This window comes from Tinamus guttatus, unplaced genomic scaffold, assembly GCF_059628265.1.
Source record: "Tinamus guttatus ecotype Peru unplaced genomic scaffold, ASM5962826v1 Tinamus_guttatus_pri_ptg000226l, whole genome shotgun sequence".
Lineage (NCBI taxonomy): Eukaryota > Metazoa > Chordata > Aves > Tinamiformes > Tinamidae > Tinamus > Tinamus guttatus.
The window spans coordinates 4,785,001-4,797,500 of record NW_028288760.1 but is presented as its reverse complement, the minus strand read 5'-3'; the positions used below and the strand labels follow the sequence as shown (position 1 = coordinate 4,797,500).

Here is a 12,500-nt window from a genome sequence, read left to right as displayed (position 1 = left end):
CAAAGGGCTTTTTTTAAACCATGGATCTGAAGAGTTGTCTGCAACAAAGTTGCAGCAAAACTTCCCTGTAATAGTGCCAAACATGCTTGTGCTTTGCAGAAACCTCTGGAGCCCCAAAAAGCTTCTTTCTCGATACTCCCCCTACTAACTTGATGCTCCAAAGAGTTGTGTCTTCAGATTTGTATAGGTAATACCAACCCACGTTTAAACGCCTGTGCCTGCTAGAATATTCCTCTTTTTAATTCTTACACTGACAATACATTTAACAGTTCTAAAAACCTGTCTTGGAGCTCAGCCTCGTTATATTTTATGTTATTTTCACTGAATGAGAGAACACTTAAATCTCTATGTAAACAGGAAGGTGGCAGCAGTGTGAGCGGGGCAGCCGCGGGCCCACGGCACCGCTCCGCGTCCCGCTGCGCGCTGGCCCTGGAGCAGCCCCGCGCCGGCGGAACCTACCAGAGTTTGGGGTGGTGGGGGAGTTGGTCTGGTTGTTCTGGACGGCTGCGGCCACGGCGTGCGCTGCGGTCACGGCCGTCTTGGCCGCATAGAGGTTGGCTTCTTCCTGGAACTTCCCTATGTTCTTCTTGTACCTGATTCTCTTATTGCCAAACCAGTTGGACACCTGCACGGGAGAAGGGGAGAGTGAGGCGCGCGGAGCGGCCTGGCCCGCGGAGCGACTCGCCACCGCGCGCGGCGGGACGCATCGCCCGGCCCTGCCGCCCGCGCCGCGCCGTGCCCAGGGCGCCCGGGCAGTCGTTGTTGGCTTGGGCAGCCCTCATCGCGCTCGGTCAGCCGAGAGCCAACGGAGTCACAAAAACCAATGAAGTCACTTTGTCACCTCGCCTGGAGGATCCCGCAGGGGCTCCACGAGCCCCAGCGCAGGTCACGGCGCGCGCCGCGGGGCCGCGCGCAGCAGGGATAGAGCTGCCCCGCTCCACGGCTCCGCGCGGCCCCGGCCTTTGTTCCAACGCGATTCAGGAGCGCTGAGCGCCCGCGGCGAGCTGGAAGGTGGGCCCTGCACCTCCGCCTCCCCGGGCGCATTCCTCGCGCTGCACTTAATATTACCTTGTCAGTCAGAGAGGCAATAATACATTAATGAAACCTAGCAAATAATTATTGTGGACAATCCGATTACGCTTTATTAACAGTTCCATAATTGAGGAATCTCTGTGCATGGAGCGCAGTGTCCGCGGAGGCGTGGGGAGCCCTCTGTTTATGCACACCCCTGGACTCATCCAGCAGCAACCATCACCAATAAAGGCTTATTTAATTCTCACTGTAAAATTTTAATATCACCAGCAGCCTGGGGAAGCCTCAGCGAGTGTATTTGCTTGACAACAGATCATTTCCATCCTGCTAGTCCCAATACTTCTTAATCTTTAATATCAAGGCAATTAAAATTAATGGCCACTCATCCAGAGCCACTGTGGGCAGTGTTTCCTTGACATCAATTGTTTGATGGGATTACCTAGAGGTTAAACTAACAAGCAGGGTTTAATTGGAAGCAATGAGAGGAGCAGCGATCGTACGTTATGTTTAACCCGCGTACCACATCCCGGCGAATACCCAGCCATGTTCGTGCACGCCCCGCGCGCAGGGCGAGCGCCGCGCGGGGCAGCTCCCACCGCAGCTCCTCCTGCGCGCGCGCCGAGCGACGGCGCTGCACGGGGCGCATGCTCACTGCACGGGGCACGTGCTCACTGCACTGCACGGGGCGCGCGCTCACTGCACTGCACGGGGCACGCGCTCGCTGCATGGGGCATGCGCTCGCTGCATGGGGCATGCGCTCGCTGCATGGCCGGGGCTGTACGGCCAGTGCTGCACAGCACGCACGCTTGCTGCATGGGGCATGCGCTCGCTGCATGGGGCATGCGCTCGCTGCATGGCCGGGGCTGCACCTGAGGCGCACGTGTTTTACCCCGTGCAGGGTTTGCACCCCAGGCCACGCACTCCCACGGGAAGTCGCCTCCATCGTGAGCGACCTCATCATACATTTTTCATTAAAACAAACAATCTCTTCACATGAAAAAACAATGAACATCTTTCTCCTCCTGATCATTGAAGGCCAATTAATTAATTGAGCTTAATTGTATATTGCATTTCAAACAATACAGTTGCACTTATTTATCATGTTAATTACAATGTTAAATAAAAAGACAATAAATTATCACTGAAATGATCAAGCTGCCTCGTGGAGGGCCGGGCCGGGCCGGCCCGCGTGGCGCCGCAGCCCCGGCCGCCTTGCGCATCGGTCAGGACTCGCGCGGGGAAAGCGGACGTCACCGTGGGACGGAAATATTTACAACCACGCCAGGTTTGCCGTGGGGTTTCCAAGCTTTCCTAGCACAGTTTATGTTCTGCAGCTCTTTAGCTGTTAAAAACAGGAAATTCTGAAAATATATGTGGAGCTTTCATGGGATATGTTCCGTGGCTAATCATTTTACCACTAGTTTGTTTTTTTTTTTTTTTTTTTTTTTTTTTTTTTTTTTTTTTTAAAGTTTGCATGTTTTTTGGCTCCCATATGCAGTCAAGGGTCAGAGCTCCTAAATCCATAGCTCTTCCTGGCAACGAGCTTCCAAAAAGAAATATTAAAAAAACCTCTCAAAACTCAAAAGAAGTGGGAGCACTAGAGGAGGCGAAACGTAGCCTCTGCATTCTGTTTTAAAGGAATTTTAAACGTATTCCCTTGTCAAGCACATTCTTCTTTTGTTTGAAGCAGTGAAAAATTTTATTGCTGTAATCCACTGACATGCTTTCAGCAATGACTCTGCCCTTTCTATAGCCCACATGATAGACGGATAGCTGTTCATGACACCCTGAGAGAGGCTCATCTGCAAAAGTATAAAACATCAGCCTTGCAGCCATGGGAAGGAGAGAACAGATGATACAGTTTATCTCCCTCAAACACGTGCTGATCGGGTAGTTCTAAATTACAGCCGACGATGTTCCCCGTTAAAGACATTTTTTTCCCCTAGAATTACCTTTTCCATACTCTTAAAAATGAAATTGTGAGGGGTGTTCATCTTAATAAATAGTTTGCCTTTATGCTTTTCTTGAAAAACCTTCTCTACATATTATTTTAAACACCGATATCAAAACCGAGACCATCTATCTCCTATCTGCAACTAAGTGATTCTAGGAGACAATTTCCTTTGCAGCTCTGTAAAGTGCTATGGCAGCAAGATTTCCAGTGAGCTGCTTAATCCAGGGGGAGGGCGACCCAAAATACTTACTAATTAAGTGTTTGAGGGAGAAAATGTTCTGCCATGAATCTGCCCCCAGCATTTACAAGCCACTGACAGTACAAGAAAGAAATATCTTGGATCATCACTAGGAGAGACGAAGGGATGTCTAGCTCAGCTGGAAAAAAGGACAAAGCCTCTTCATCAAACACGAACCCAGGCCTGCAGGAGTTCAGAAAGCTTTCCCGTAACAGGTATTTCTTTCATTTTCCAGCTCTTTGTGCTTCCAAGGCCTTTGTAAAATGAGAGGTAAACAGGACACAGCGCCAGCCAAGGCAAGCGCAAGGCTCTCCCAGTCAAACACTTAGGGATTTCTCATACAAGCCCTATGCAGGGTGCACTCCAGCCATTCGCTTGGATGCTGTTGTCTATCCCAGGCGATGCTGCTCCTGCCTGGGTTTTAAATGACTGCTTGATTTGCCCCCAATTTCTGGATTACATCCTCTGACTTCTGCTGCCAGGCAGCCGAGCAGGATGCACTCTCTTACAGTGCCTGCTCAGAGCTTTTCTGCTGGATGGCCTCAAAAATATACACATTTTTCAGCACAAAAAGACAACTTCAGCCTTGCTCGACCCAGTAAATACCAAGCAGCGCTGCAGTCCTGCCACATGGCCTTTGGAAATGCCTTTGAAAACCAAAGAATAGGGTATCTGTAGCATTCACATTTTCTAGCCGTGACAGCAGATCTATCAGGAACTTAAGCAAGCCAGCTGAACACAGTCACCCCCTCTCTCCCATGCAAGCTCCTCTCCTGTTAGAGGATACATGGCCAGTTTTCATGCTTTCTCATCACCTGCAGCTTTTCTTGCAATTTATGATATTCTTGCAAGACCGAAGCTCTGATCATGGCCCCAGATCTGCATCCACGGGAGCTAAAGCCCAGGCTCTGCAGCTCATGCTGTCCTTACTGTTAGGCTGGAAAATGTCACCCTTCACAACGCAGGGTGCTATAAAGAGCGGCGCAGAGGATGCGATGCAGCTACTCCCATCACTCACCCACACTTCCTAATGGATTCCAGAAACTACTAATACACACTCCTATCAAATATTAAAGAGACAAACCTATATTCATGTCACAGGCTCACTGCTGCTGCTACAGTTTTAGACCATCTGCCTGTTTTTTTATTTCATTCTACAATGTACAGATTCAGTCTTACCAATCAACCAATTAAGAAAGAAATCAGACCCATTAGCACTAGAAACCCTCAGTTTTGGCTCCCCAAACGTCCATCTCATTTCCTTGGGTCCTTTCAGGTGTATCTAGATCCAGCTTTTGCCGATCCCCTCTTCAGAGTCACCTCCGCTGCCGGGGGGAAGCAATTCCTCCTGCTCGGTGCTGAGGAGCTTTGCTCTCCTGCCTTTGCAGACAGGCTCCCGAGCACCTCTCTGGGGAGCTCTTGCACTGCACTGAGGCCCCAAACCCCCAGCAAGATGCAGGGCTCTGGACTGGGCTGGCCGGGCACTTCGGCTGAAGCTTTCGGCTGGTGCCAGCTCCCAAGGCAGCACACAGCAACGTCAGGGGCTCCCCAGAGAGCTGCCCCACACCAAAGCCAGCTACATCGCAGATTTGGGGGTGCCAAGTGGCCCTGTTCGCAGAACGCTTCACTTGGAAGTCTGCAGTAAAGCACCTCATTTTGTCCTGGTTTCAGTGGAGACCCATAAAGTAAATCACAACTCAGGTGTTAATTATAAAGCTAAAGGTTGTGTTGCTAATAATGCCAGTACTGCAGCCTGCAATCGTTAATAGTTAACACACTCGCCGCAGGTATTGCTCCTCTGAAGGACCTGAAACACTAATGAGGAAGGAGGTGGCAAACCTGCACTCACAAGTGGGCACCAGGGTGGCTGGCAAACTTGGAAACCGTTACTGAACTTTCTTTTCTGCAACTGAGTGACAATCTTTCCCAAGAGCCAGATTTGCTGTGGGAGTATTTTGGTTTTCTATCAGATGTACAAGACACAAGAAATAATCTTTTAAAAAAGTGTTATTTTGGTTTGTGAGCTATCTGGTGAACTAAAGAATGAAGGAAAGGAAAGCTTGATGTAGCAGTGCCATAGACCAAAATGTCACAGCAAGAAAACAGCCCAGAGCTATAAGATACATTGGGGTCTGTATGGGAAAGGGAGCCTGGGCCCACAAAGCTGGGCTTTTCTGCTGGTGGAGATACATAACATAAGTTTGTTACTTCTGATAAGAGGAGTCAATCTGCTCTGCATGTTCTTGCCTCAATGAAACCACTCCCGTCACTGCACCAATATTGAGAAGCCAGATGAGAAAAAAGCTTTCAACTAATCAAAGAAATTCTGATTCATAAAAATAGATCACATATTTGTCAGGCCTTTCCCTAAAAGAATGGTAAGTTATAACGAATTTACAATGGAACTATCGGAGCCCCTGGTGACCACGCTGAGAGAGGCCTCCTCCAAGGCAGGACGCTGACATTGTACCCGCGCTACCTCCATCGCGGTTGTTGTCACGGGTTCCTTCTTTTCCAGGACGCCCCCAGCCCACGGACACGACGTCCCCCCGGCAGCGCTCAGCCCCGGGCTGCCTCCCTGGCCAGCTCTGCTTCCCTTCACTGGCAACGGGGCGAACCCGGAGGCTCTGCAGAGGCGCAGGGCACCCTGCGCGCGGGCGCCGCGGCGCCAGCCCGTCCCGTCCGACCCTGCCAGCTCCTACCTGCGATACCGTGATGCTGCACTTCTTTGCCAGCTCTTCTTTGGCTTCTTCACTGGGGTAGGGGTTACTGAGGTGGGAGTAAAAATACTCGTTCAGGATTTCTGTGGCTTGTTTACTGAAGTTGCGCCTTTTCCGTCTGCAAGGGAGAGAGACGGAGGCGCCTGTTAGCGACAGGGCAGCTCCGCGCCAGCGCTGCGAGGGGCGAGTGCCCGCGTTGCACAGGGCCCTGGTGCCCAGCAAAGCCATGAGATGTCCCAGCCCCTCCTGTCCCAAGGGCCGCGGTGGAGGGCAGGTCAGCCAGGGCGCCGGGGGCACCTGGGGCGGCGGCAGCACCGCATCCTTAGGGAGCCCTCGCTGGTGCTAATTGGCTTTCTGGGCTCTCTAATTTGAGGCCCATCTGTGCAAGCCCCCGCTGCGGGGGCAGCCGGGGCCAGGCAACGGCACGGCGGCTCGGCCCCGCGGCACAGGGCCCACAGCACAGAGCCCGCGGCTCGGCCCCACGGCACAGCCCCGCGGCACGGCGCCCGCGGCTCGGCCCCGCGGCACAGCCCCACGGCACAGCCCCGCGGCACGGCGCCCACGCAGCCCGGCCGGCTGCTCCCTGCGGCCCCCGTCGCCTCCTGCGTGGAGCGGCCCCTCGGCAGCGCCGTGCAGCGGCCCCGCAGCCCCTTCCCCGCGGGCGCGTTGCGATGAAGCCGCCTTAGGCCAGCAGGCAGCCGAGCGGCAATCCCCCAGCGCTCTGCTCTGCTCAGGGTATCACCATGCTGCTAACTACGCCGCATCCTGCAGCAGGCAGCCGTCTCCCTAGAGCTGTGTTTATCTCATTACTGTGCTTCCGCTCATTTTGCCTTATTTACCTTCCTCCTTTTTAAAGAAATCACTTTAAAATGTGCATCTGCAAGCTTTACCTTTGCAGTTACTGGAGCTCTCCACAGACATTTCCTCCAACTGTTTGTAATTACCCTAATTTGCCACACCTGCCAGTGACCTCCTTGTTAATAAAATTATTTTGCTCTTGTTTATCTCCTCGCAGCTTTCAGGTGTGAGGTCCCAGCGGGTGCCTGGAGGAGGCTCTGCATGGGGGCCTGTTTGCAGCCCAGGGCTTCATGGTTCAGCCCAGCCCTTGGGGTCCTGCACATGGTCAGGAGCTCTCAAAGCTGGGGCTGCTGGGGCTGCTGGGGCTGGTGTCCTGACCCATCGGGGCTTCCAAGGAAATCTGCTGCTTCCTAATTCCTGTCTGTGCCTTTTGCTCTTTCCCCACAGCTGCTGGGAAGGGCTCGATACCTGCAGGCAGTTGCTCTCCCCTCCTGCCCCAGTCCTCTCGCTGCCCTGGTGCCTGCTTGCCCTCCTGGCCCCCTTACCTGGCATCGAGGAACCTGGATCTCAAAATCATTACTGCTTCGCAAGTGCTTTGCTTGAGTTGCATCTGGATCGAGCTGAATTTCCGATGGATGATGCCCACCATCCTCTCGATCTCCTTGGGAGAAATGGGACGTGTCCGGCTCTGCTCTCGGAGCAGGTTCATCACGTGTGTAGTGAACTCGTTACATGCCTGCAAGGGAAGGAGAGGCTCAGAGATGTGTCACCTGGTCCTGCATCGACGCAGGGGGTGACGCGGCCGCGGGGGCGAACAGCGGTGGCACCAGCACGCGGGCAGGAGCGCGCGGGAGGATCCGGCAAGCGGAGCGGCCGCGACGCCCGGGAACGCGGCGCCCCCGCGGGCAGGGTCCCGGCGTGTCCGCCCCGCTCGCAGGTGGCTCGTGCGGCGCCCCGGGAGCCGCTGGGCGGGAGGGCACGAGGGTGCGACGCGCGCGGGCCGCCCTGTCCACGGGCCTGGCCCCCGGGAGCCTCGTGCGCCCGAGCGGCCGCCGCGCCGCGTCCCCGCGCAGGCCGCGCGCTGCCACCCGTGTCCCTCCAGCGCCGCCCGGCACCGCGGGGCCGGCCCTTGCCGCGGGCTCATGCACTTGTTGCAGCCGTCGCAGGAGCGCGGCCGAGCGCTGCCGCCCGCCGTGTGCGAACGCGGAGACCAAGGGCCCTGGGCGCACGGCAGCTCCCATCATGGTGGGCGCGCGCGGCCGCGCACCGAGGGCAGAGCTGAGCTCTGCTCGCTCCAGTAAGGCCAGAGGACTTCGCTCTCGCGCATCCACCGCAACAGGCTACCCAAAGGATGCTCGGCTGCCACTAAATCATGCGGGGGAAACAGCGCCGATGCCTTGTTCAGACCACACACATTAAATACCTGTTTGATACCAGCTCCTCCTTCTCTTCTAAAGCTGGGGCTAAAATAAGACCTTTACTATTTATCTTAGCCCTGGATTTTCAGCGATTCTCTTGCATTTCAATAGATTGTGTGAGGGAAGGGGTTAAAAGTGAAAAGTTTATGCATCTAAAAACTCATAATTTCCTATAACATTTGCTGAACGTCTCACAACTTATTAAGTGAAGCCATCTATGAATGCAAATGCTGATTAGCAATTTGGCAATAGCCCAACATTCGCAGAATTCACATAGCTTTTCTTTAAACCAGTAGTTCATACATGATTAATTAGAACATCTCATTTATGTAGTGTGCACTTTAGCTCATTACTCTAAGTAAAATTCGTTAAGTATTTACATTTAGATAATTAAAATCTGGGTACACCCTTAAGAAAGATGCATACACTTCAGGCAAAGTGATTTTTTTCTTTACACTACTGAAAGTAAATTACAGGCTAATTTACATCCTGGCTGCGCCCGCCTGCGCCGCGCTGCGCCTGGCGCGGCCTCGCCGCGGAGCTGCGGGCGCCCGGCCGCGCTCGTGCCGGCCACGACAACCCTGACGGGGGTTTCTCCGCAGACGCGGCGTTTGAAGGGCTGGCTTCGACGCCGCAGTGTGTTTCCTGCTCACGAGAGGCTCAGAGCCTTCCTGGTCTCGCTCGCTTGCTTGCCGAGCGCTCGCCCGGCTCCCTCGGCGCTCCTCCCCGCGGCACGCGGCCGGCAGCGCTGCCCCGCGGGCACCGGCGCTCCGTCTTGTTTCCTCCTGTTTATCCAGAGCATCCGAGCTGCTCGCTCCCTTCCTCACCGCTACTTTTCAGGCCTCTGCTTGCTGCCCGCAGCATAATTAATAACGTTAGGAGGTTACGAGAGGGGGCCTCGTTATCCTGCTCGGAATCCCTGCCGAGCAGCGGGGCGGCCGCGCGCCGTGTCGCTGAATCCCGGCTCCCGCGCGGAGCCCGCGGCGCTCTGCTCGGCTCCGCGGCGCTCTGCTCTGCTCCGCAGTGCGCGCCGGCAGCGCTTCACCCCGCGCGGGCGGGCGCGGGCGACATCTGTGCGCTCGGAGAGCAGGTTCCCAGATGCTCGGGGAGGCCTGGGACCCTTACAGTACTTTTGCCTACAGCAAAAAATGTATTTCAGTGTAATTATGGAAGATAGCTTTCAATATGTCATCTCTACTACAGTAGCTGTAAATTATGGAAAGAGCTGCCTGCGCACGAGCGTTTCTCCCAGCGCAGGCGAGGGGAGAGCGGAGGATGGCGTGACACACTTTCCATCCCCTTTTTTTTTCCCAAGCGCATTTCCCTAGCTGGCAGCAGGCAGCAGGCTGGAAGTGCTGGGAGAAGGATGCAGGGCAGTGGGGCCAGGTCGGCAAGGGGCAGCCGGCGCCATCCTGCACCGTCCTGGTGCATCCCGCTCGGTGCGTCCTGCTCGGCGCATCCCGCTCTGTGCATCCCACTCGGCGCATCCCGGAGCGCAGCGCGCGCTCCGCGACCCGCAGCCGCAGATGCGGGTGCCGCTGCCGCCGCGCCAGGCCGGCTGCGAGCCGCGCTGGCAGCAGGCAGTTTGCTGCGAGGGCAGCGGGATCACCGTGCTGCGGCAGCGCAGCGTGGCGGGGTGTCAGCATCGGCGCGGGAAGCGCTCGTGTCTCAGCTCGGCGCCACCTCCCCTGCTCCCTCCTCGCAGCACTTGAGCATCCTCTGAAGTTTCCTGCGGTGCAGACGGACAGCTGTGACATTTCAGCTGAACCCTCTGTAAATGGAGCCACAGGGCTGGGAACGCGAGCGCTTCCCCAGCTCATTACGCGGATTAGAGCCGGGGGCCTCGTGCCAGGGAACGGCTGTGAGGGCCGCCCCAGCCCGCGCCGGTCCCTGCGATGCCGCGTGCCCGATGCTGCTCCGTGGCTCGGAGGCTGTTTCTGGGGCAGCGCACAGGCCGCACGTTTGCCCCTCCTTGGTGGCACATGGAGCAGGGCGAGCGGCTCCTCTGGGGCATCCCTGGGGCCGTCGGGGGGAGATTTGCCTGGGCGGCGGGGAGCAGAGACCTGACTCGTCCTGTCCACGGCATCTCCCGTGTGTCACAGCACGAGGAGGCACCGTGAAGCATCCGGGACCCAGCGCCTCTTCCCTGTGCTCGGCAGGACTCGGAGTGACCCAAAACGTGGTGGTCGCCGAGCGCCAGGAGGTGCCTCCCAGCCCGTCTCCGCAGCGCACGCTGCCTCCGACAGCCTCTGCATGCCGAGGCCTCCACCCTGCGGAGGCAGCGCCATCGCCTCCACTGCCACGTTCCTATTAGCGCCGCAGCTCCCCGAGCCGAGCGGGAGGCATCGTGACTGCTGCCACCCCAAGCCTCACTGCTGTCCTGAGCCTCCCTGCCACACTTAGCCTCCCTGCAGCCCTGGGCCTCGCTGCTGCGCTGAGCCTCGCTGCTGTCCTGAGCCCCGCTGTTGCACTGAGCCTCCCTGCAGCCCTGGGCCTCGCTGTTGCACTGAGCCTCGCTGCTGTCCTGAGCCCCGCTGTTGCACTGAGCCTCCCTGCAGCCCTGGGCCTCGCTGTTGCACTGAGCCTCCCTGCAGCCCTGGGCCTCGCTGTTGCACTGAGCCTCGCTGCTGTCCCGCCTCTGCTGCTGCAGCGACTCCTCCGGCTCCTCGCGGTGCCCCGACCTCCCGCACGCTGACCGACACCTCGCGCCCGCAGTGCCCAGGGCTCCTCTCCGGCCCCTCCACCACATCACACCCACCCCGTCCTCCCCAGCGAGCAGGGAGGGCAGCGCGGTCCGGGTGTGCGTGCGCCCAAGCCCGGCCTGCCCCGCAGGCCCCGCCGCAGGCTGCGCACACGGCTCCGCGTCACGGGAACCTCCTCCTCTCTCCCTCGCTGCGCGGCTCCCGCACGGGAGCAGCTCAGACTCGGGCGCTGCTTTGCCCTGGTTACAAACAGCGGATAGGCAAGACATGCACCCTGCGCGCCGCGCGGCCTCGCGCTGCCGCACACCGCGTCCCGCCCGCGGCCGGGGAAGGGGACGGGGACGTGTGCCCAAGGCCTGGTGGAAACGGCGGCTGGAGGCGCAGGAGAGCGGCGGCGGGTACACGGACAACTGCGAGAGGCTGATGTCTGACCTGTTCATACTTCTCCAGCTCTGTGTGATAGATTTGTCTGATCTGTGTCAATTTGGCTCTGTAATCTGAGTGTTCAATAGAGTTATCTGAAGACCCTCCAGAGGCTGCTGCGGCTGCAGCTGCTGCCGCCGATCCCCCACCTTTCTCCGGGCCTGAGACTCCTTCTGCCAGAAGCATATTGTCTAGTCTCATTAGCTGGGGATCGGGAGGGTCTTCCTCCTGGGCTCCTCGGATGCTCAAACCTTGGGCAAAAAAGAGAGAACAAGAGAAAACACAGTCAGTATTTCTTGTATGTGCCAGGCTGCTGCCCGCTCCCTGCACGTCGGTGACAGCCCTTCCTGCAAAGCCCTCTCTGCACTAGAGCCTTCCTCCATCCACACCTCCGTCCTCCCTAGCACCTAAAGGCCTTGTGGAAAAGTCCTGTGAACTTCCACAGACAAATGTAGTGGGTTTACAGAAATTCTACAGACTCCAGTTCATTCTAATAAAGAATAAGAATATATCTTTTAGCACTTTTAAAGGACCCTGCAGAATTTGCAAACCCTTTATTGTGAGCACTAAGAAAGCACTCACATGAGCACAGACACGTGCCTTCTGATGGCTTTTGAAGACGCATCTGAATCTACACAAGGCTGGCATTATTGCTGTACATTACACCACTTTGATGCAAGACCATGTGGTAACAGTAAGTGCATTATTTATTTGGAAATAATTGATTTGCTTCTCATTTCCTTCCAAATGGATCCAAGCAATATGTTATTCTTACTGAGACTCGCCCCACTGGATTCCACCCCGCTGCAGAGCTAAGCGTTGGTTTCAAACGTTCAGGGGGAGAGCTGCCCCCCGCCACCCCCCGACAGAAGATTCCCAAATCCCATGGACCCCGGCAGACGTTTCCACGCGTGGCCCTGGTGTCCGACCTCGCGCAGGTTCCCCGGCTCAGGGTTCCATAGGAAAGGGCAAGGGCGAGAGCGCATCCCGGGCGGCCCCCCAGCACAGCCCCCTGCTCCCCGCGGAGCCTCTGTCCAGAGCTGAATAGAGACAATGGGAATTAAACCTTATTGCACCCGTTGGTATCCTAATTGCTATCACGGCGCTGGGATACTAAATATGTGTTAAAAATTGCCAATGTTTTTGCAGTGTGTTGTTGGGAGCAACATTTTAAATCTAATTTGTGTTTCAAATCGAGAATTTCCAAAGTGATGC

General features: G+C 56.3%; 1 protein-coding gene across 2 annotated transcripts in view; it reads right to left on the bottom strand.

Annotated features, from left to right (window-relative positions):
- The window catches only part of PBX3 (PBX homeobox 3), a 77,281-nt gene that overhangs the window by 4,039 nt on the left and 60,742 nt on the right, over positions 1-12,500 (bottom strand). For both annotated transcript variants that reach the window (XM_088525414.1, XM_088525415.1), the window contains exons 3-6: positions 11,295-11,536; positions 7,288-7,478; positions 5,927-6,062; positions 460-625 (exon numbers count right to left, since the gene is read on the bottom strand). In XM_088525414.1, coding sequence (XP_088381540.1) covers positions 460-625; positions 5,927-6,062; positions 7,288-7,478; positions 11,295-11,536 — 735 coding nt within the window. The remainder of the gene's footprint in view (positions 1-459; positions 626-5,926; positions 6,063-7,287; positions 7,479-11,294; positions 11,537-12,500) is intronic.